Raw genomic sequence first — 23987 nt, 5'->3', positions numbered from 1 at the left:
TTTTAATCCCGAACTACCCTTAAATCGGATCACGGTTCGTATTGGGATATTAAAACGAGGTTTTTTTATTTCAAAACAAACCCAAACGTTTATTTATTACGAGACGAAAATTAAATAAATACGGAATAATAAATAAAACGTGATAAATAAATAACTAACCAAATAAATAAAAACTATAAAGGAAATAAATAAATAAACAAATAAACGAAATAAATAAAAAAACGAGTCTAGTCCTCGGATAATACCTCAAGATCGATATTGACAGCTGGTGTCGGTTGATTCCACGAATTATGATTTTTCGGTGTTTTTGATATTTTGGTAAAATATTTAACTTTTAGGAAATTCAGATTTTTTAAGAAAAAAAATATTTTTCCCAAAAAATTCAGATGTTGGGCGTTCACCCAACGTCGTTGGGCGTCCACGCCCAGCGCTGCTGGGCGCGCGCTCAACTGCCGTCGGGCGCACGTCGGCTGCCGCTAGGCTCTCGCCCAACGCCGCTGAGCACTCGCGAGCTGTCCACTTGACGACACGCAACCCTTACGGACCCTTTCGTTATTTTTATTATTTAAATTATCGGAATCAACCGTCTTGTTATGGGTTTTCGTCACAGGTCCTCCAACTCGGTGTCTACAACTCCCTTCCTGTAACTGTATATTTTATAAGTACAGAATCATTAACATTGATTAAATTAAGAATCTGCAAATTGACTTAAAAGTAGTAGATTTGAATTCATGCAAAAGCTAAATAGTGCAAATTTCATAGCTTCGTAAATCAGAACAAAAAATCATGCATTAAATAAAATCCAACATTTGTGGAACAGTAAAGCCGTAAAATGGAATAAAATATGTGGATAAAGAAGAACTAACCAGAAGATGAAGAAACCCTAGATGGAGAATTAGAAACAAAAAGAAGAAGTGTACGCAATTGGATGTAGTAGCTAGGTGCTTCACCACCGGTTCTTCATCTCCAAAATGAGTCACAAAACGGTTGTCTTTTACAAGTGCATGACTAAATATGGAATACAAAATATCCGAATCAGATTGGGATTTTACACCATCATTCTTTTTTTGCTTAATGCCTCTTTCGATTCCTGAATGTGCATTTTATCACTTGAACACTGATCAATCAATTAATCCGTTCAACTAGTAACACTTTATGCTTACCTTGCCTTTGGACATGTCATACGTGGCTGAAGTATTTAGGTTTTACCTCTGCAGTTGCATATAAATTCCGTAAATCTCAACCTTAGCTTAAAATTTCACATAACTGAATAAGCATTCATTGTGCTTCTGAAGTTGCCTTGTAGCTTAATAGTTGCTCTGCCATTTGTAGTATGTTAAAACTACATGTCTTGTATGATTTGCAGGTTAGAGTTGTAAATGGTGTTCCACCGACTGGTGCCTATTCTTTTGCCAAGTATAACAAGGTATGCTCAAGTTTGTCATGTGTATCACGTGTTTGTCACCAACAACGCCAATAAATCGATAGTCTGGATCTCACAGATGGAGCTGTTGTTTTGCCTTTGAGATCGATCCCTATATATGCAGACAGATGGATCGAAGATACAAGGGTGAGAATTTTATCTTAATCTCTTTATAGAATGAAATCCTACAGACCGGTTGTTTTATAGTTTCATATTTTCTGATGTTTTAGTGAAAGAGAAAGATGGGTAATATTGAAATGAGAGGAGGATTCCACCTCAATTCCAGGTAATCTGTTTATTTTTCTCTTTTAGTTTTGCAAATTCATTTCTGTTGCTATATTTCCTGAATTGCTATGTAGAAGTGAATATTAATTGAGTAGGTTGGTGGTTCTTAACACTTAATTTATTGCAAATTGGGCCCAATAAGTTAGATTTATAGACTACTCTGCACTGAAACTTCATCTGCTTATTTAGTCAATGGCTTATATTGTATTCTTCTTGTGCTTTAAGGAGGTGGCTTCTTTTAGTTTCAATGTGATTTTGGTCAGTCATAATCTGCTTTTTTGTTTTTTTTTAAACTGCATTTTTATTTTTTTTTATTATAGATGTATTTTTTAACTGGTTCTATGATACTTAGTTTCTATATCTGTTGTATCTTCCTGAAACTTAATTGTCGCCTATGATGTGATTGTTGTAGTTGAATGGATATGCTGGTTGAACGGGCAGCGTAAAATGGCTCCAATTTGCTTTCGGCACTGTATGTACAACTCATTTTTTTATTTTTGTTTTTAGAGCACAATTTGCATTCACGAGACTCATTAATGGGTATTTATATTTTTTATCTTTTCATCTTGTAGTGACACTTTTTTATTGATGAACTTATTTTTATTATCTATGAGCCCATATGCTAATGTCGATACTTGATGTAACAATGTGTTGTTTTAATTGAAGCACTCAAGTAGTCATCATAAAGGAGAAAACTACAGTTGCCTGCTAAATTTCTACCGGGTGTATCTAATTATTTTGTTGGTTTGTGTAGCAATCTAAAAGTACAAAGCAGCTCGTAGTGAGCAATATAGTAAATATGAAGCATGAAGAAAGAAGGGAACCCAGATTGGATGATTCACTAATGAAAGAAGAAAGAAGGATGGGAAGGCAAACTAATCAATGTTAGAGAATCAGTTTTAAATGTTAGAGAATCTATAGTTATTGGGTGGTTGAAGATGAAGAGGATGAAGAAGAATCAACTGTTTCAAGATGCTTCTTGTAGTGCTAATTTTGTTAAAAGCCTAACTCTGTTTTCATTTAAGATTGGATGATTCACGAATGCTTCATGTATTTTTTGTTTGGAAGATTAGATTCATGAAAGCTATGTTAATAGTTATATATCTTACTTATTTAAGATTCTTTATTTGTCTCTTTTGTTCTTGATGCTAATGATTATAATAATAAATTTCCAGCAAGCCTTTTGATTGTTGCCAAAGATCTTACCTTTGGCATCGGATTTTAATTAATAATAGTTGTCAAAGGTAAGACCTTTGGCATCGGTTTTTAATTAATAACCATTGCCAAAGGTAAGAACTTTAGCATCGGTTCTTTAGTAAAAATCGATGCCATAGCCGGTCTTTGGCAACGGTTATTAATTAAAAACCGTTGCCAAAGACCACCAATGGCATCGGTTTTTTCTTAAAACCGATGCCATAAGTGATCTTTGGCAACGGTTTCAATTAGAAACCGTTGCTAAAATTAAGATTTTTGGCATTGGTTCCAGGCATTGGCGTCGCTAATATTGGCAACGCTTTTAAAACCAACGCTTAAGGCCAAAATAAACTGTTGCCAAAGGCTGTTTCTGTACTAAAAATACTTGTTACTCACTGTTACTTAATACATTTTTTTCTTGTTAACCGAAATTAATATTGGTTGGGTAATTTGTTATCTAAATTGAAACTAAAATCTATCTATTACATATATATATATATATATATATATAACCTAATATTCCTCTAATATATACTCCTTTAGTTTTAAAACTTATATTCTTTTATGAAAAAAAAATATAAAAATAAACTATGTACTTTGATGTAAATACATTTTTGGGATTCATAACTTGACAAAAGACCATTGTTGATAAGTAAGATACTCCATTTAATTTATAGTCTTTTGTGGCAAATAATTTTTCTATAAAAAATTGTTTTTCTTGTAGTATACTTCCTTCTCCGCCAAGTTGATGCCATGGAGAGACAATGGCTGCCACCTAATATTTACAGTCTTCCCACTCTGATATTTACTAGTTTGTCATACACCTTATTTACCTCCCTATCCTTTTAGATACTTGTTCATATCTTACCCCTAGGGTTTATTACTTGATTGTAGCCCTATTGAGGCATTTTTATACTTTTGCTTGGATTAGAAAAGGAGTATATACACTCTCATTTTGTAATAAAGCCTAACTTTTTTATGCATTAAACTAATAACCTCATTTGTGAGTTTGGATTTCTATCCATTTGGGATTACTCATCTTTCTAGTTTAGTTAGAGAAGATTGAAATCTTTGTCGGTTTAAGATTAAAACCTCCAGTTCGATTTTATCTCTATCACCGTTATTCAGGATTAAAATGGTAAATTTTATATAAAAAAAATTATAATTTTTTTTTACAAACTTTGAGACTAAAATAATGTTATTCCGAACTAATTAATTCTCTAGTTCTTATGTTTTTATATAAATTCACACATTTAAAATTTTCCAACACTTGGTAATTAATTTGTGAAATGGTTTGGTTGTGCAGCAAGAATTCATCCACCAATCCCAGAGGGTAAAATCTATTGATCTACATTCAACACAGCTATGGTAACTAAAATTTACTCTCTGTTAATTAAAATACTAATTAAACATAACCCCAATTAATTCTCATAACTACTCATCATGCAAAATTCTTGCAGCTTTGCATTCCGGATCTGTCCATATTTGGAACTACAAATCTCAGGTAATTAAAACCAATTTTGCTATCCTTTGCCCATATTTTGGAACTGTAAGAAAATATTAGTCCAAAAACACAATCGAAACAAAATACTAACAACACTAGCAGCATAACATTATGATCAATACAGACGAAATTATGGAAATCTGTATTGACAAGTTGAAAAATGAATTGTAATCTGAGTCATGTATTAACAGTTATTTTAAGACAGATTTAACCATTATGGCCCATATTTATGTATGTATTGCTAACTCAGAATTTGTATTATAGATGCTAGACCATGGTGAAGTCTTTGAAGATTAGCGATTCACCAGTAAGAAGTGCAAAATTCATAGAAAGGAACAAGTGGGTTGTGATAGGATCAGATGATAAGTGTATCCGTGTCTATGATTATAATATAATGGAACTGATAAAACAGTTTGAAGCATATGAGGATTACATTAGGTGTGTGAGTGTCCACCCTTCATTACCCTATGTACTCTCATCTTCTAATGACACGTCGATCAAGATCTGGGACTGGGAAAAGGATTGGAATTGCACTCATACCTTTAAAGAACATACACATTATGTCATGCAAGCTGCTTTTAATCCTATACATGATTCCACATTTTCAACTGCATCACTTGATGGCACAATTAAGGTACTTATATATTTCGTGTTTACTATTTTTAGCCCTAAACTATACCCTAATATGCAATTAAATCTATTTTGTTCGTTTTCTAGATATGGAGTCTTGAGTCTCCTAGTTCAGTTGCTACAATGGATGGGCATTCCAAAGGGGTAAATTGTGTTGATTACTATGTTAATGGTGATAAATTATATCTGCTAAGTGGTTCTGATGATTATACTGCCAAGGTTAGCAATTTTACTAACTCTTTTTTCTTTATCCATTAATAGATTCGATTTCTGCCTAATTTGGGAAATTGTTGATGTAAATAGGTGTGGGATTGTGAAACAAAAAGCTGTGTTCAAATAATGGAAGGTCACACCAATAATGTCTCTGCAGTTTGTGTACACCCAGAACTTCCTATCATAATTACAGGTTCTGAGGATGGGACTATCAGAATTTGGAATGCAGAAACTTACCAGTAATGATTGTTTTTTTTTATCAATTAAATCTATACTTGTTCTTATTTGATGATGATGATGGAGTTCTTAAGTAGTTTTCGTTTGTAATTACAGGCTTGAGAAAACATTGAATTGCTCTCTGGAAAGAGTGTGGGCTATTGGATGCATCAGAGAATCACACCAGTAAGTTTAATTCTTTACTAAAAAATTGAATTTAAAAAATGGTTTGTATGCAATTAAATATATGTTTTAACATTTCCTAATTGAGTTTTGAATGTTTAATTTGTTGTAGAGTTGTATTTGGTTGTGATAATGGAACCATGATGCTCAAAATCAGTGGCTCTAACTGATCCAAGAAGGAAGTATTCAGGAAATAAAGCAATCTCTATAATATCATTTTTTGGTTGTATTTTATGATGGAATTAATGTATTTGTAAGGCTTTTGTTGTTGTGTTTACAATAAAAACTTTGTGTTATATTTTGAAATAAGTTATTTTAATTCCCGAAACATATTATAGAAACTATGTATTATAAAGTCTTGGTGAAGTCTCATATCTCAAGAAATAAATGAATACTCGTTGTGAATTTTTTTGCAAACAAACGTTCTCTTATAGTAATAAAAGTTATTGTTCATACAGTGAAAAATACTTGTTACTCACTATTACTTAATACATTTTTTTCTTGTTAACTGAAATTAATATTGGTTGGGTAATTTGTTATCTAAATTGAAACTAAAATCTATCTATTACCTATATATATATAACCTAATATTCCTCTAATATATACTCCCTTAGTTTTAAAACTTATATTCTTTTATGAAAAAAATATATAAATAAACTATGTGCTTTGATGTAAATACATTTTTGGGATTCATAACTTGACAAAAGACCATTGTTGATAAGTAAGATACTCCATTTAATCGTTATGTTTCTAATCTGAAGAGATTGAGAACCCCAAAAATGAATTGTACATAACCAAATTAGCAACCCCTTAACAAGTGTCATGAACAAAAATTTAACTAGAAGAATAGATGAACAATCAATTGAAATTTAATGCCTTTCATATGATGCTTCTCTCTATGTTGAACGCTCTTTTGTCGTAACTTCTTCGATTACTTGTTTTCCTTTACCAAACATGACTTGTTCACGCCCCTCTTTGTCATTTATGACATGATAATGTTTTCGAGTCCCGTTAGGATTGCAACACTGCTCTTTATTGGTCTCCCTCGATCTACATCGCCTTGACGTATGATTACAATATCTCTTTATTTTTCATTATTGGTTCTCTAACCAATATTGGCAAGTCGTTCCTAACTTAACTAATTCTCTCAAGCTCTTGACTGGAGCTTCTAGCAGCAGCATCTCATTAATGTTTGCCCTAGTGACAAATTTTGATTGCTTGTAAGCACCTTGCTTACATTTTCTTGATGTAACATTTCCATCTTTAGTCATGTCCTATTTGGGCTCCACTTTCTGTTGACTCTAGCGCATTGGCCATCTATGTTGGTTATAGGTTTCACTCTCTCCTTGGGTGATGATCCTTTTGACGGACCTATGAGCTTTAGGCTCTATCTTCCCTTTCGTTGGCATTATCTCAGACAGTACCGGTTGTTCACGCCTAACATTTATCCTCAACAACATCGGTTATGCCTTTTCTTTCTCTTTACGCTTCACCTCTCCCTTGGATGATGGCATCTCACACGAAGTTGATGACTCTTTTCATGAATCTCCTTTATCTCTTTCTTCATCCAAATGCCTCACTTGTTATTCTCCTTCTCCTTGCTTCCTAACAGCAGGTGCTTGCTCTTTTATTACATATGTTATGGATGATCTGACTATATCACATATCATTGGCACTACTATGGCACTTGAAGCCTGGAAATCACATTCTTCTTCGCTTTCTTCTTGAGTGCGTGTGGATGTAACGACATTGCCTTCTACTTTCTTGTACTAGCAATCTCATGCATAGTGACCTCTTTTGCCACAAACATAGCATTGATTATTCTTATGTTGATATGTCATATCGTGATCTCTGTTATGGTTGTGATTATGGTGAGTTCCCCTTTGTTTCCAAATCATTCTTTGTGGACTTTTCTGCCATCTATCTTCTTTAGATCTTCCTTCGAATCTTGATCTCGTGGTTTTTGGATCATTTCTCTATTTATTGCTAAAAAGAGTTTATCTTCATCATTCACTATGTGTTGTGGTCTATTTTTATTCATTATTTCTATATTAATTTAGTTGCTTTTAATTCTTTTATATAATTTTCATACATTTTTTGTTATGTTTTGTAGTTTTAGTGTTTAAATAAGTTTTCATGTGTTTTACACGTGGAAAATGGCCAAAACTCGAAACATCATGTCAAAGATTTAATAGCCAACAATCTCTTTGGGCAAGTTTTACAGCCATCTAGGCGAGATTGGTCCTAATCTCACTAAGATCATTAAGTAAAGATTAAATGAAGAAAAACATAAAAAAAAGTCTATCAAAATGGCTAAAATAGTATGAAGTTTACCCAAATTGAATAAATTTGAGTAAATTTAGTGAAATTGGTTGTCACAGAGACGTTCCTCTCATTTGGGCAGCAGGTTTGATACCCTCTATAATAATTAGACGTCACAGAGACATTCCTTTACTAGTAGAGCTGAGTCGCCTAAAATAGAGCCGACTGACACACAAATTTGTCATTTAGATGCATGTTTGACAAGAACGGAGTTGCCAAAAAAATTCAAAAAATATCATCGAAAATATACTTGCAATTATACGGCTCTATTTCGCAAATTCGGTATAATTTTGGATTTTAGAGAATTATTTCTTTATAAGTGAACGAATTGATTGTTTTAAAGACACCAAAAATTATAGGAGAAATTACTCTAAATTAAAAAATACTTATGAGTTTTTTAGAAAAAGAGAGAGAGAGAGAAATTAGCTTATTTATTTATTTTTTTATGTTTTAAATCAAAGGTCTGGGTATTGATTAACTAATAATCAACAACCCAACCTACTTTACCTTTGTTCGGGTCTTGAATTCGAAGTTGAGTGGGATTTGGCGGATCAAAATCAAACTGTACTAGAGGTCGAAGACGATTCATTCCCAAAATTTTCAGGAATATTATAATAAATATTCAACATTTGGAAAAATATTTTGAGAATATTTAGATAATTATCATAATTTCTTAAACTTTATTTAGCTTTTTATTCATTAAACTAGAATTTTGTTGATAAAAATCCTATTTTTATCCTCAATAATCCTAAAGATACTAAAATTAGTATTATTTGCCTTGGAATATGTTTTACGGGTGTTTGGTAATTGTTATAATTTTCTAGATTTTTATTAATTTTATTGATAGAAGTCTATTCATTCTCAATAATTCAAAAAATATTAAACTCAATATTCTTCACGTCAGAATTCAATTTAAGGATATCTAGGTAATTGTCATAATTTTTTATATTTTCATTAGCTTTATAAACTTCTTTTATAGTTTATCTGATTTATCGGTTCGAGGCTCGTCAGACACCCTTTAGGTGGATCCTCTCCCAATTAAAGCTTTTCTACATACGCTAGGATCCGAACTCGAGATGTAGCTTTTTAAGTTTTTCATTTCAATAAAAATAGAATGTTATTGATAAAAGTCATATTTCCATTCTTGAGTATTCCAAGAATATCAAATCTGATATTCTTTCCATTGGAATATACTTCGAGAATACTTAGGTAATTATCATAATCTTCTAAGTTTCCACCAAAATAAATGGTATTTTGTCGATAATTATCCCACTTTCTATAGAACTCTCAAAACGAATTAACAAACATATAAGGTTCTAGAATATTCCTCGGAATATGGGGATAATTATTGCAAATATTGTGTTTCCTAAAATGTTTTTTCGAAACTACTTCTTCAATGCTTGTGTGTGTGTGTGTGTGTGTGTGTTGTAAATAATCGAGAACAATATTTCATTATTTTCTGATTTGAAAGTTTACATTATTTTCGTCATCATTCGAATTTTATTCATGAATATATTTCATCCATCGTACATTTTTGTTTCACCCACAATTACGTTGGGCTAATTGACGGGAGATAAATGTTGGTAAGGGCCCAAGGAAGAGAAGATAGGTAAGAGCCCAAAATAAGAGCTTAACAAGATCAAGTAGCGTACTTACGGAACGTATTGGTCGAGGCAGAAGAGGTTCAAAGTTTAAGGAGGGGATCGGTAAAAAACCTATGAGCAGTTAGAGGGGCCAATGTCCGCCGAAATAGGGAACGTGTGTTGAGGAATTTCCGCAAGTGCACGGTTTCCTTGTAATAATAAAAAATATCGATCCCACGGGGAACAAAGTTATTACTCACTACCACTTAATCTGTTTCTTTCGTTTATAGAATTCAATAATTGGATTTTTATTTTCTACTCTAAACAAATCTAACTTAATTAATTACGTGAATGAAACTTAAATTATGCAAATGAAGTGGGAAGACAAAGCATGATGATAAAACTTAAAGCGTTGCTTAATGAAATTTATTAGATTATACAGTTACACCTAAGTTGCAATAGTTTCTAATTCATTCTCTCGACATAAATTAGATTACTTTAACAATATCTAATGATGATATTAATCCTTAGTTCTCACTTGTAGAATTAATTATTCAAACATCATAATTGCAAGTTAAAGAATCAACATACATCAATCAACTCTTTATTCTGATCTCCCTAGTAACAACTTTTGATTAAACCTTCATAAATAAGTCAAGAATAAATTTCTCAATTTTAATTCCCAACTTGAAAAGTTCTAACAATAAAACTCATTGTAACAATCATATGAAGAGATTTTGTAAAAGAAAATCTATTAAGTAAAAGAAAACAACTTATACTGTTAATAGTTAGAATCATCCATAAACATGATAACCATCTCAATGTAATTGATAATTCAAGAAGTAAAGAAGATAAAGAATGAGTAAGGATGATCTCTCTATCCTGTTTACATGAATGTCTTCTTTCTTCTTGATCTCTAACATCTCTTCAAAATGCTTTAAACATGTAATTGATCTTCAAATCTCTTTTTCTCTCAGATCTCTTGTGTTCTTCTTCAAGTAACTTCATCTCTCCTAAAATTCCAGCAATTATGTTCTTTTAAATGTAGAGACACCTCTTGAAACACCCCTCTAGATAGACATGTCTTTTGGATGGAATGATTTGACTTTTGACAAAGAAACATAATATTTCAGCAATTCTGGAAAATTTTGCGGGCGCATTATTTTCCGTGAGCGCGTTCTGGAAATTCCTGCAATCCAATCCGCTTCCAATCCAATAACACGAGCATGCTTGATAGCTCCCATTTGTATTGGGGTTTTAGGATCATTTTAGCTCGTTTTTGCTTTGTTTCCTTTTAATTTTAGTATCGTTTTGTTAGCTTTTAGTTAAAATCAGTAATTTCTATTATTTATGGCATTTTTTGTGTTTTCAGGTGTTTTTAGGCCTATTTGAGCATTCCCGAACTAGACCCGAGCCTTTTGGAGCAATTTCGGACAATTCAGGGACCGTCAGAGCGCTTTTGGGATTCGTTAGGGACCATTAGAGCAGATTTCGGAAACCCAGGGACCCAAACGAAGAAAAACCGGCCTCTTTGCCCCTTTTACAGGCACTCGTCGATGAGACAGCCTCTGTCTCGACGAGACGAGGCGGGAGAGGCGCAAAAACGCCTCTCCCCTGCTGGAATGTCGAAAATCAACCTATGGAACACCTATTTTAGCACAAGAAAGGACATTTGTACCCCCGGAGACCTAGGTTTTCTGCCTACGACTATAAATAGGCAGTTTAACTCAGTTCTTCGGGGATTAGTTAGTTTTTATATTTGATAGCCACTTTAAACATATTTCAGCTTTTAGATTAAATTCAGTTGATAATTTAGCTTTTATTCTTTGAAGAACAGCTCAAAGGGTGGAGGATCAACCTACATTGCTTATACTGTAATCAGACAACGGGTTTTAGAAATTCTTTCTCTTTCCCTTTATCTTTATTTATGTATTAATCAAAGTATGCCTTTATTTATTCCCTTTTGCATTATTATTATGATTGGTTTGTCTATGAGCTAATCCTCATCCAATCTAGGATGGGGATGAAATTGGTTGAATGATTATGTATGTTTAGGGTTTAGGGTTTAAGGAATTCACTTTTGATTCGATCAGATTAAGCATGCGTAATGCCTAGATGATGTTAGGAACAGGATTTATGCTAGAATGAGAATTGATAATAATCAACTAGCCTGTTTATGTAAATAATTTGCTTAATGCCTGTGACCCTGACATTAGATAGGATTATAGATAGATGAAATCCTGACCACGGAATCGTCTATACCGAATCTGTATTAACCTGACTTCGCTAGAGACCACTAGGAATGAGGCTTTGTGACTGGGCTACGACTTAAGTCTTATTTGTCAATAAACCTAATGCTTTGCATGACCTAGGGTATATGCCTAATCAAGCCATCACCCGAATGCATGTGAATAGGATAGACGAATACTGATCACATTTGTCTTTCACTTAGGACAATTACCTTCAATCATTAGTTGAGCTTAAACCTGAAATCCTATAAACCCATACTTAGGAATTAACCAATGGATTCCCCATTCTAGGTTGTAACTACCATTCAGCACAATCCACCCTGTGGCTCGTTCTGTTCATTGCTTTCCTTAGTTTAGTTGTTTATTTTATTAATTTATAAACCAATTGCTCTTCAACCTTGCTAAATAGATAGATTTACCAATTGAATATACTAATTAGGATAATAGTCTTTGTGGTTCGATCTTGTGCTTAAGCACTATATTACTTGTTGCGATAGGATACATTTGTCCTATTTATTGTTATATACTTTACGAGCATCAAGTTTTTGTCGCCGTTGCCTGGGACTATTGTAATTTTGATTAGTTTGTTTTGATTGGTATAATTTGTTTGTTTAGCTTATTATGAACCGACGTTCTCAGAGTCATTCACCATTACGGTTTGATCCTGATATTGATCGTCTTTCTCGCAGGTTAAGGAAAGAACGTCAGGCAGCCTTGCTTAGACAGAGAACCAATGAGGATTTCAACACAGCAATCCCAAAGGAAAGTTGTGAAGAGGAACCGATGGCAGACATGTCTATTATGGAGCTACTCAAGGCGAAAAGGCCTTCTGCGACCTCAAGCATCCTTGATCCCGAGATCGCGGTGGCTTCGTTTGAGATCAAACCGGTAATGATACAGATGATCCAGAATTCGGGTCAGTTTGGTGGGGATTACCATGAGGATCCCAATGCACACCTTAACAAATTTATGGAGTACTGCGGCACCTTCAAGTACAAGGACGTGACACTAAAACAGGTTTTCTTGAAGCTGTTTAGATTTTCTCTGAAGGATGATGCTGCGGACTGGCTGAGTTCACTTGCACCAGGTTCTCTCGCGGATTGGGACGTCACAATGGCCGCATTCTTGGCAAAGTTTTTCCCTCCATCAAAAACTGCACAGTTCAAGAGCAACATGACATCGTTCCGGCAGTTTGAGAGTGAGAACCTGCATCTGGCCTGGGAGAGATTTCAGAAGTTGTTGAGGAAGTGCCCCCACCACGGTTTCAACATGCACCATCTTGTTGACCTGTTCTATTCGGGTATCACTTCAGCTAGCAGAGCTTCACTGGATGCAGCAGCGGGAGGTAATTTGTTCAACAAGATGGCAGCTCAAGCTTACAGTCTGGTAAAGGAGCTGGCCGAGAGGAGTGCACATTGGAAGATAGAGAAGCCAAGTCAGAGAAGGGGAGTGTTTGCAGTCGCTGCCTCGAGTACATCTGCAGAACCTGATCCACAGATTACAGCACTGACTGAGAAGATGGACCTTCTGGTAGCTCAGTTTCAGAAACCTGAAGTAGTGGCAAAGTGCGAGCTTTGTAGTGGCGGGCACAAGAACGCAGAGTGCCCAATGGTCATCGAGTCTGTCAACTATATCAAGCAGTTTAGACCGTACAACACTCCTTGGAGGCAAAACCATCCAGGGTTCAGTTGGTCCAATAACCAAGCAGCTTTGGGACCACCAGGATTTGCAGCTCCTCCACCTCAGCAGAACCAGAACCAGAATCAGGGTCAAAGGCCCGAGAGTGGAATGGAGGAGAAGATAGATTCTATGGTGAAGATCCTTGGAACAATGGAGGGAAGATTAGCCAATAATAAGGCCTTCTGCAAAGGCCTGGAAACTCAGATAAGCCAACTGGCTAAGATAAATTCTAGGGATGGGCACGGTTCGGTTAACCGGTCCATAAGGTAAAAAAATTAACCAAATCGAAACTATCGGTTTTCTAACCATCCAAACTGAAACCGGTCCATAGTTATCGGCTAACCATATGATCGGTTAACCATTAATTTCGGTTAGGTTTTTCGGTTAACAGTTTTTAACCAATTCTCACTGGTTAACCAAAAATCAATGGTTAACCGTAATTTTTTACACAAACCTAAATTTTTAAACAATATTAAAATACACCTAATTTCAAATTCCAAACGAAATAGATTCATATACAAGTTTAGAATTCAAACGCAAGTACTGAACTAAATAAAGAATCCATCAAGTTTACATTTAAAACGTAAAGAAATGCAAATATTCAAACCATTAGCAATTTCAATACATCAAAGTACTTATTACAACATTAATTCATTACAACTTCTCAATCATTAGCATTAGCAAATGTTAGCAGACATTAGCAAACATTAGCATTAGCAAATGTTAGTAGACAAACATTAGCATTAGCAGACAAACATTAGAAAAAACGCATATATTAGTTGCACAAATATTAGCATTAGCATACAATTTAGTTGTACAAACATTAACATTAGCAGACAAATTAAACCCATAAATTTAATTGCGCAAACATTAGCATTAGCAGACAAACTTAGTTGCACAAACATTAGCATTAACTGACAAATTAAACCCAGAAATTTAGTGCCACAAACATTAGCGTTAGCAGACAATAAATTTAGTTGCACAAACATTAGCATTACAAATTAAACCCATAAATTTAGTTGCACAAACATGAATAGAAATTTAACCCAGAAAATTTAGTTGCACAAACATAAGTAGAAATTTAACCCAGAAATTTACTTACATCACTGTGTGAGACGGAATGGAACAACTAGACAGAACGACGATGTGCGAGATGCTCTGCGAGACATAACGACACTGTTCAAGACGGAATGACGTTGTGCGAGACAGGGGGAATGAGAGCGCTCGGAAGGAATGAACGGTGGAGAAACGATGGTGGAGGAATGGATGGAGGAACCGCGGTGGAGGATGGAGATCGCTAGGTAGGTGGTGGCGGTGGTGGCTGGCTCCTTTGTTCTTCTCTTAGTTTAGGGTTTCATTTTTTTAGATAAAAGAAAGAATAATGAATTCATAAGGTTATGTTTGAAAAGAATAAGCATAATTAATTTATATATAATATATTTTTTTATCTTTATATGTTTGTATAAAGTATTAGTATAGTATAAATAATGTTATAACAGTATAGTATAGGTATATAATATTTTTTTTTTAAATATATATATATTAAACGGTTCGGTTAACCATAAACCGCGGTTTTTGAACACCTCAAACCGAAACCAAAACCGAAACCAGAATATATTTTCAACCCTATAACAAAACCGTCGGTTCGGTTAACCGGTTTTTTTTGTTCGGATTACCGGTTTGTTCGGTTTTTTGCCCAACCCTAATAAATTCTGAGCGAGCAACCGGGCAGCTGCCACCTAACAATGAACCGAATCCAAGGGAGAGACAACCACCAGCACCCTGAGGGGGAATGACAGTCTAAAACTCTACAGATTTTAAAATTGAGCGCTGTTGGGAGGCACCCCAAATATGAGTACAATTTTTGAACAATCATTTTGTTTGTTTTATGTTAATTTCTTATCAAACTATCTAATTAATTAACTTCTTGTTCTTTTCTTAAGTTTTATTAGGATTTCATTAGGAATTGTTTCTTTTTAAGTTTTATTGAAATTTAGTTTTCATTAGTTGGTTATGTGAATTAGAATAGAATAGATTAGATAGAACTAGAATAGAATAGATTAGAATAAGTAAAATATATATATAATTATATATATATATAATTATATATATATATAATTCGTACCTTGTCTCGTCGAGATAAGGGAACGTCTCGTCGAGACCCCTGATGTCTCGACGAGATGCCCTTGGGGGACCACAGTGGCATTTTTGCCAGCCACGATGTCTCGTCGAGACACATAGTGTCTCGACGAGACGAGACGCCCAAGGCTTATCCTAGGCGGTTCATTTAAGGGGGTTGGCCGGACCAACCCCTAAATACCCCCAAATTTCACCTAATTTTCCCCTTTTAATAAACCTAACCCCACCCTACAACCACCATAACTCTCATTCAATCTCTCTCTCCTCAAAGATAATTTGCTCTCTCTCTCTCTCTTCCTAAACCCTAACTCTCCTCTTCCTCCTTCATCTCCTCATCTCCTACCCATACAACTTCCTAATTTCCATCTTTCCATCTCCCAACCATTAGAATACCCAAAATCCCTCCTGATATCAACTATTTAAAGATTTAACTTCTTCAAACCTTCTCCACCTCTCCTCATCTCCCTTTCTTCATTTCACCTCATTTCTTCAAGGTTTTCAATTGGTGAGTCTTCGTTGGTTTTAATTTTGGTGATTTTGGTTAATTTTACTTGTTGGTCTCTTGATTTGGGTTTGGCAAATTAGGACTTTGCATGTTTTAGGTATGACCTTGTTAGTTTCTTGATGTTGGTTTGGGTAAACTTAAGGATTTGATTGTGAAAGAGCAAATTAGGGATTTTATTGTGTAAAAGCTAATTAGGGATTTGATTCTTTAAGAGCTAATTTTGATGAATTAGAGATTGATTGTTTTGAGAGATAAATTTGGTTTTGGTAAAAATTAGGGATTATCATGTTTGGGTATGGTTTCTTGTTTTGAATTTCTTAGATTTAGAATTTGATTTAGGATTTGTTTTCATTGTTTTGGCAGCTAATTAGGAATTTGTTTTACTAACTTCCTTCCTAATTAAGGGATTTGCATGTTTTGAGCTAGTTTTCCCTTTCCTTTTTCATGTTTTTCCTTTTTAGATTGTGTTGGGTGCTTTTTGTTCTAGGAGTTAGGTGATTTTAGTGAGTTTTCATTGTTCTAATTTCAATTTTTTTGGGTTAACTTCAGAAATTGTTATTGAACAATCATGCCTCACTGTTTCTTTTCGGAATTTTTGTTTGATTTTGGAAATTAACTTTCGTTGTTGTTGTATTTTCTTTTGTTCGTGTTTTTCGTTCTTTTGTAGACATAATGGAAGGTCAGCCAAGACGTCGCCGCCGATGTAACGATACACTCCCCGAGGAGGTGGAGCCTATTCCCAGCACCATTCGTGCATGCATTATTGACGATCCGCCCCGCCCTCCTCCTGCCCCAGCACCAAACGCCAACCGCTACCACTCATGCCCGCTGTCACAGAGGTTTAAGTGTCCTTTCCTTTTGAATTCTGTTGATGAGGGTAAACTTTTCAAAAAAATAAAAAAATATCAATGTGCAGTCCCTCGATTATTTGATTGGGAGTGGCTAGAAAAATGTGGTTTTCACGAGCGTGTTCACGCTTTTATGTCTAATATGGGTTGGCTAGTTATTAATAGGTGTCGTCGCCCTCTGTCTCCCTCTTTTATTTTAGAGTTCTACACGACTCTTAAATTGGAGACAAACGACGACGGGGAAAAAACTTTGCATTTTCGCACGAATAATAATGAGTACGTTTGGGATGAGGAATTCATGAACAAGGCCTTCGGTTTCAAGGAGGCTGATGTTACTCAGTGGGAAAAGGACTTATCCCACAAACAGTACTTCATTGAAGTCTCTAGGGAGGTACGTTATAGTAAAAAAACTGCCACTAATGCAAGTTTAACGGACCCAATGGACCGTCTAATGCATAAGTGCATTTCCTTTAATCCGTGTGGGCAGAGGGATGCTGACAAGGTCACGGAAACGGACCTCCTGTTGTTGTGGTGTATGAAAAAGGGACGTCCTGCTCTGATGGCCCACGTCCTGTGGACCCAAATGGCTAATTTCCGCTTTACTAAGCGGACGAATTTCCCTTTTGGGGCTATCATTAGCCGCATGGTGTTTTGCGAGCAGCTTCGCGTAGAATTAGGTGCAAAACCCACCATTCCATTCTTATTGCTTGATCCAACTTATCTGAATAGAGCATGAATTATTCATACCTCTGGTGTGTGGACTAGAGACTATAGAGCAGGTACAGCTGGAGCCAGTTCTTCAGGCGCAGGTTCAGCCAATATGATGGAAACAAGTTCTGAGGAGGATGATGATAAGGATTACCAACCGGGTTACACTGGCGAACTCGAGGAACGGTTGGAGCAAGCCATTGCTGTGGGCGAACAGAATAGGGCGAATATCCAGATGCTCAATTATGAATTCTAGGATTTCCGCCTAGATTTCAACAGCTTGGCGAGTGACATTCGGGGTTGGATGGATCGCCACCCCTAGGGAGTATTTCTATCCTATTTTCTTTTTAGCACTTTACTTTATGCTTTGCTTTTTACATTTCTAGAATAAATGCATATCGTAAGTGTGGGGAGGATGCAATAGGATAGAAAGCTGTGGAGTTCTTCCATTTTGATGCATGTTTACTTTTAATGTACCTTGTTTGGCTATGTGTGTGTGTGTCTTTGTGTGTGTTTAGAATTTTCGCATGTCTGAGGATTTTTGAATTTTTGTTTTGCTTGTTAGTTTTAGGATTTCTGAGTTGTGTTTTTGCCTGTTTTTGCCATTATCTTTTAGGAATAAAAAGAATCCTAGGCAGTTGATTTTGATGCATCTAGTAATCTTGACATTACAGTTGAAATTGTGCTCTAAAAGTCTGAAAGCTCAGCTGAAATTGATGCATGCAAAAACTTGTGAACAACGTTTGAGTCTCCAAGAGTGTTATTTAACTAAGATTGACATGGAACGATTCGTTAGGTGAGGCTAGGATTGTTACAAATAACCCCTAAATTGTGAGCTAGAGCCTAAAGGTCAATATTTTAGACTCATTTTTAGGAACAACTGATCTCTTAGGTGTGGGATTACAGTTATTGTCATTATGCTCACAGGAATTGCATCCAATACTGGTTGAATGTTGTGTTATAATTGAACTTGAAATGATTAGGCAATCTAGGTATAGCCCTTTGTGAACTTAGCCTATTCTTTGATTAGCCAAAATCCCTTACCAATTCCACTAGATAAGCCCCTTTGAGCCTTATTTACCCCTTTTCTTTGATCAACCTTGTTACAAGCCCTTAGCCTTCTTAAATACCATTTCTCACCCAAGTTAATTGACTCAATTTTAGTTAGAAGATCCTTAGGCACACATCCTTCAAATTTCCATTAGCTACCATTGAAAGGTTGTAATTCTAAATAGAAGAAGTAACCAATTCAAATTGACTCTTTGTCCCCTCTATCTCAAAAGAAAAGAAAGAAAGAAAAAATATATGGTTCAAAATTGAATCGAATAAATTGTAGAGGAAAGGATAGGAGATATTCTCTAGTTACTTCCTGAACTGAAAAATAAAACAACCTTGAGCTTTTATCTCGCACATAGCAGAAAAAGTGCCAATTTTTGCAAAAATTCTGGCTAGGTGAGTCATTAACTTTTGCCTAAATTCCCTTTTTCCTACCCCCAAACCTTTAGCCTATATTACAACCCTTTAAAGACCTATAATCTTGTTTAATTGTGATGCGTAATTTCGACCGGATGGATGATGCAATTCCAACGTGGCCATTTTGTGCAATAAACTGTAGAACGTTTACCAAATTCATATTTCACCCAAACACTTGAGTGCAAGAGCGACCACCTGTGAGCTAGCAAACTTAGTCCTCGCCTTTAGTTTTTGCAAAGTGTTGGTTGATAAAACTACTTAATTAGTTTTGGAGATTATTCTGAGGTTCACTTTGTTTTTAATTGCAACTTGAGCAGTCTGAAACCGTATGGATAATAAAAGTGCAGTGGATCCTTGTCTGTGTACTGGAGCTATTTGTTGATTTTTCGCTACTTTTGATTCTTTCTTGCTTGAGGACAAGCAAGATTCAAGTGTGGGGAGGTTGATAGCTCCCATTTGTATAGGGTTTTTAGGATCATTTTAGCTCGTTTTTGCTTTATTTCCTTTTAGTTTTAGTATCGTTTTGTTAGCTTTTAGTTAAAATCAGTCATTTCTATTATTTATGACATTTTCTGTGTTTTTAGGTGTTTTTAGGCCTATTTGAGCATTCCCAAACCAGACCCGGGCCTTTTGGAGCAATTTCGGACAATTCAGGGACCGTCGGAGTGCTTTTGGGCTTCGTCAGGGACCATTAGAGCAGATTTCGGAAACCCAGGGACCCAAACAAAGAAAAACCGACCTCTTTGCCCCTTTTACAGGCACTGTCTCATTGAGACACTATGCTGTCTCGACGAGACAGCCTCTGTCTAGAGAGGCGTAAAAATGCCTTTCCCCTGTTGGAATGTCGAAAATCAACCTATGGAACACCTATTTTAGCACGGGAACGGACATTTGTACCCCCGGAGACCTAGGTTTTCTGCCTACGACTATAAATAGGCAGCTTAACTCAGTTCTTCGGGGATTAGTCAGTTTTTATATTTGATAACCACTTTAAACGTATTTCAGCTTTTAGATTAAATTCAGTTGATAGTTTAGCTTTTATTCTTTGAAGAACAGCTCAAAGGGTGGAGGATCAACCTACATTGCTTATACTGTAATCAAACAACGGGTTTTAGAAATTCTTTCTCTTTCCCTTTATCTTTATTTACATATTAATCAAAGTATGCCTTCATTTATTCCCTTTTGCATTATTATTATGATTGGTTTGTCTATGAGCTAATCCCCATCTAATCTAGGATGGGGATGAAATTGGTTGAATGATTATGTATGTTTAGGGTTTAGGGTTTAAGGAATTCGCTTTTGATTCGCTCAGATTAAGCATGCGTAATGCCTAGATGATGTTAGGCACAGGATTTATGCTAGAATGAGAATTGATAATGATCAACTAGCCTGTTTATGTAAATAATTTGCTTAATGCCTGTGACCCTGACATTAGATAGGATTATAGATAGATGAAATCCTGACTACGGAATCGTCTATACCGAATCTGTATTAACCTGACTTCGCTAGAGACCACTAGGAATGAGGCTTTGTGACTGGGCTACGGTTTAAGTCTTATTTGTCAATAAACCTAATGCTTTGCATGACCTATGGTATATGTCTAATCAAGCCGTCACCCGAATGCATGTGAATAGGATAGACGAATACTAATCACATTTGTCTTTCACTTAGGACAATTACCTTCAATCATTAGTTGAGCTTAAACCCGAAACCATATAAACCCATACTTAGGAATTAACGAATGGATTCCCCATTCTAGGTTGTAACTACCTAATGACTTGTGGAGAATTTCCGATAGGTTTCCGTCTCTGTGGGGGCGTCGTTGGGTTCGACGGGGGGAAGCTCCGATGCCAAAGTCAGTATAGAAGAACAAGAGAGCAAACTGAATTGACAAAGGGTAAGTGAATGTGTACCTTGATAGCTCGAGATACTAGCTATATATAGTCATGAAGTTGTAACCTTTAGTAACTAGAAAGTCTCCATTAATGCTCCATTAATGGCGGTTACTGGTTTCCTTTAAGCATGTCCGTTAGGAAATTGATTGTTTATTAATGGTCTTTATTGCGGGATCGGCTCAGCTGTTTCAATAGCGGATTGGGCGGTTATGATTGATTCGCCTCATAAGTTCGCCCGCGGGTCTCTTATGGTGAGGTGTTGGTGATCCGCCTGTCGGATCCCTTTGCTCAATACGCCGTGATACCCCGGTATCAGTTGATCAACGCGTGGTATTCTAGGCGAATATCCCTTTTGATCCTTGGGATAATATCACAATGTTATTAGAAGCCCCCCTAAAGTTCCTTTAAAGTCCTTTAGGGCTTTTGAGCTTCTTCGCGTGCCGTCATGATTACTTGCATTAATGGTCACTCTGTTCGATGCCAATCGATGGGTGACACGTGTTGTGGGCGCGCCGCTCGAGAAAGGAGAAAACGCCTTCTTCCTTCCTCTCCTCTTTCTTCCTCATTTGTTCTTCTTCTTCATTTTTCTTTTTGCCCAGAGTTTTTCCCCGGAGTTTCAGAGTCCTCCAAGCTTTTACTTTCATGTAAGTTCATCTTTTTCATTCTATTTTTTCTGAATGTTTAGGAGCTTTTATTCATCCTCCGAATCGACCATCAAACTTTTTAATTTGACCTCTTCCTCTGAAATCATAGTTAGCTGGACTACTTCTTCATCGGAAAATTCTTATTCCTCCGGAGATACAACTAGCTCTAATTTAGCTGAGTTGCGTAACTCGGCGTGTAATAGTGGTCGAACTCGCTCACGTAGAATTCAAAACCTTTCCGTCCCCGTTACTGGTACTGTTCCGGCAATAGATTTTAGGCGATTTTCCGGGATGGTGGCTTCTTCTTCTGCCCCGTCTAGGAAAAAGGTGCCTCATGCGGAGTCTACTCCATCTCGCATGAGCGCCGCGGATCTAGCGGATCTAGCGGATCTGGCGAATCGCTTTCCGTGGATAAAGGACTATGAGACTCAATTGGCGGCTCCTCATCAACGACCCGCCTGTCCGCCAAGCGGATATCTGTCCGTATGTTGTAGCCATGTAGAAAGAGGATTCCGACTTCCTCTCCCTAAGATGATGGCGGACATTCTAGCTTACTTTGATATCACTGCCAGCCAGTTACACCCAAATGGCTAGTTAGATCTGGCTTTAGATTGCTACTTAGCTTCAAACTTAGGGGTAGTGTGCACCCTTCGTTTCTTTCGATCATTTCATAAACCGTCACAACGAAAGTCTGAGTCTTTCCTCACTTTTGCAAAGTTTGGAATATATTCGTCGTTTAGCGGCAAGATGTCCAACGTCCATCTTTGGGACGAAAAAATTTTCTATGTAAAGATAAGAGAGGGCGAGTCTTTAGGCTTTCCATCGTACTCGAATGCCAAGCCTCTGCATATGGCGGGAGACATGCGTATATTGACAGATAGTGATGAGGTAGTGGCGGAGCTCATGAAGAGTGTCAAGGCGGATGCTTGGACATACGCTGACGCCTTGGACTTCATGATGAATGACATTCCCTTGATTCGCCGAGAAGGGGACAAGTTCATTTACTCAAAGTTTGCACAACTTGATCAAGGTAACTTTGTTTTTTCTTTGAACTTTGATTACTTTATCGTTCTCTTTGTCAGGGGTTTATCTAAGGCTAATCACGCTCTTGTAGAGATGCGCAAGAAAATGAAGGAGGATGAGGCTCGAAAGAAAGGGCAAGCAACGGATCCCCACAAGGGTGCAGGGAAACGTCCTGCGGATATAATGGCCGACCCGCCTCTGAAGAAGAGGAAGCCTACAGCTTCCGACGGACAAAAGTTTATGGCGGATTCCATGAAATCCACAATGCCTTTGGTGGAGAAGGAACAAGTAAGTTGTTTTTACCTTTTCCTTTTTGCCATATTTTGAATCTAAGTTCTGACCTTCCCACCTTTGTGCAGATGGCGAAGCCTGACCTGGGCGGTTACTGGTCCGCCAAACATGGTATCAAGGGATCTTTGGAGAATGAGTCTGTTATCAATGACCTGGACGAGGCTCTTGGTCAGTTGGGCGAGGTGCAGAAGAACCAAAACCAGATCCCAGGATCAGCCCATGTCCAAATGGGAAAGACAGAGCTTCTAACCGTAAGTTCCTTCTGTCCTTTTATTATTGTTTGGATGAATAAGTGATCTCCTTTGGGGAGAGTTTTGCTATTGTTCTTTCGTTTGAATGAACAGTTTGCCTTGATAGATGTATACTCGCTTGCGTGCCATGGAAGTTGAGCTCCTTCAAGGTGTGGCGGATAAGGCCACTATAGAAAAGTTGGAGAAAGAAGTCGATGATGCTAACGCGAATGCCGCGTCCGCCATTGCTCTCAAGGATGCTGAGATCCAGAAGCTGAAGGAAAAGATCGAAGCAGATGCTAAGGAGCATGAGGATGCCTTAGCAGACGCCGAATTCATGGCAGGGGAACATGCTTTCTTTTACGGTGAATGGATCATGGCGTATGTCCAACTGGCATATCCCGAGATTGATTTTACAGATCCGAAGTTCGCCGTTCCCGACCCGAACGTTGTCCTCAAATATCGAAAAATCCCGGATGTCAAGGATTACACCCGTGATCACGTTCGGAAATGGATGAAGGGATCCGCCGAAGAAAGCAAACCTCCTGCTAGCATCAAGCTGGTGGACCTTGAAGAAGTACCTCCAAAGGCGGGTGAGGAGCTTATAACTGATGGCACTCTTCCTCTTGAGGAAACTACTTCTGTGAAAAAGGAAGTCTCTTTGTTGGGCGTATCCGGAGCCGTTGAGAAGGAAGCCCCACAAGAGGGCGCATCAGGCGAGAAGGATGTTAAGGAGGATGCTCCTATCA

At 36.7% G+C, this 23987-nt stretch overlaps 1 protein-coding gene across 1 annotated transcript; it reads left to right on the top strand.

Annotated features, from left to right (window-relative positions):
- Nucleotides 1–1176: 1176 nt before the first annotated feature.
- On the top strand, nucleotides 1177–5918 carry LOC136222723 (coatomer subunit beta'-3-like). The gene is made up of 9 exons (XM_066010454.1): nucleotides 1177–1194; nucleotides 1367–1426; nucleotides 4209–4271; nucleotides 4353–4406; nucleotides 4678–5040; nucleotides 5124–5255; nucleotides 5340–5488; nucleotides 5583–5651; nucleotides 5761–5918. The coding sequence occupies exons 1-9, from the start codon at nucleotides 1177–1179 to the stop codon at nucleotides 5816–5818; spliced, it is 966 nt and encodes a 321-aa protein (XP_065866526.1). The 3' UTR covers nucleotides 5819–5918.
- The last annotated feature ends 18069 nt before the right edge of the window (nucleotides 5919–23987 follow it).

This window comes from Euphorbia lathyris, chromosome 3 (assembly GCF_963576675.1).
Source record: "Euphorbia lathyris chromosome 3, ddEupLath1.1, whole genome shotgun sequence".
NCBI classification, from domain to species: Eukaryota; Viridiplantae; Streptophyta; class Magnoliopsida; order Malpighiales; family Euphorbiaceae; genus Euphorbia; species Euphorbia lathyris.
The sequence above is the reverse complement of the archived record's forward strand: the minus strand, read 5'-3'. Positions and strand labels throughout refer to the sequence as shown.

Coding starts and splice junctions, on each gene's coding strand:
- LOC136222723 (XM_066010454.1), top strand. Junction 5,041..5,123: donor CACTTGATGGCACAATTAAG/GTACTTATATAT, acceptor TTCGTTTTCTAG/ATATGGAGTCTTGAGTCTCC. Junction 5,256..5,339: donor CTGATGATTATACTGCCAAG/GTTAGCAATTTT, acceptor TGATGTAAATAG/GTGTGGGATTGTGAAACAAA.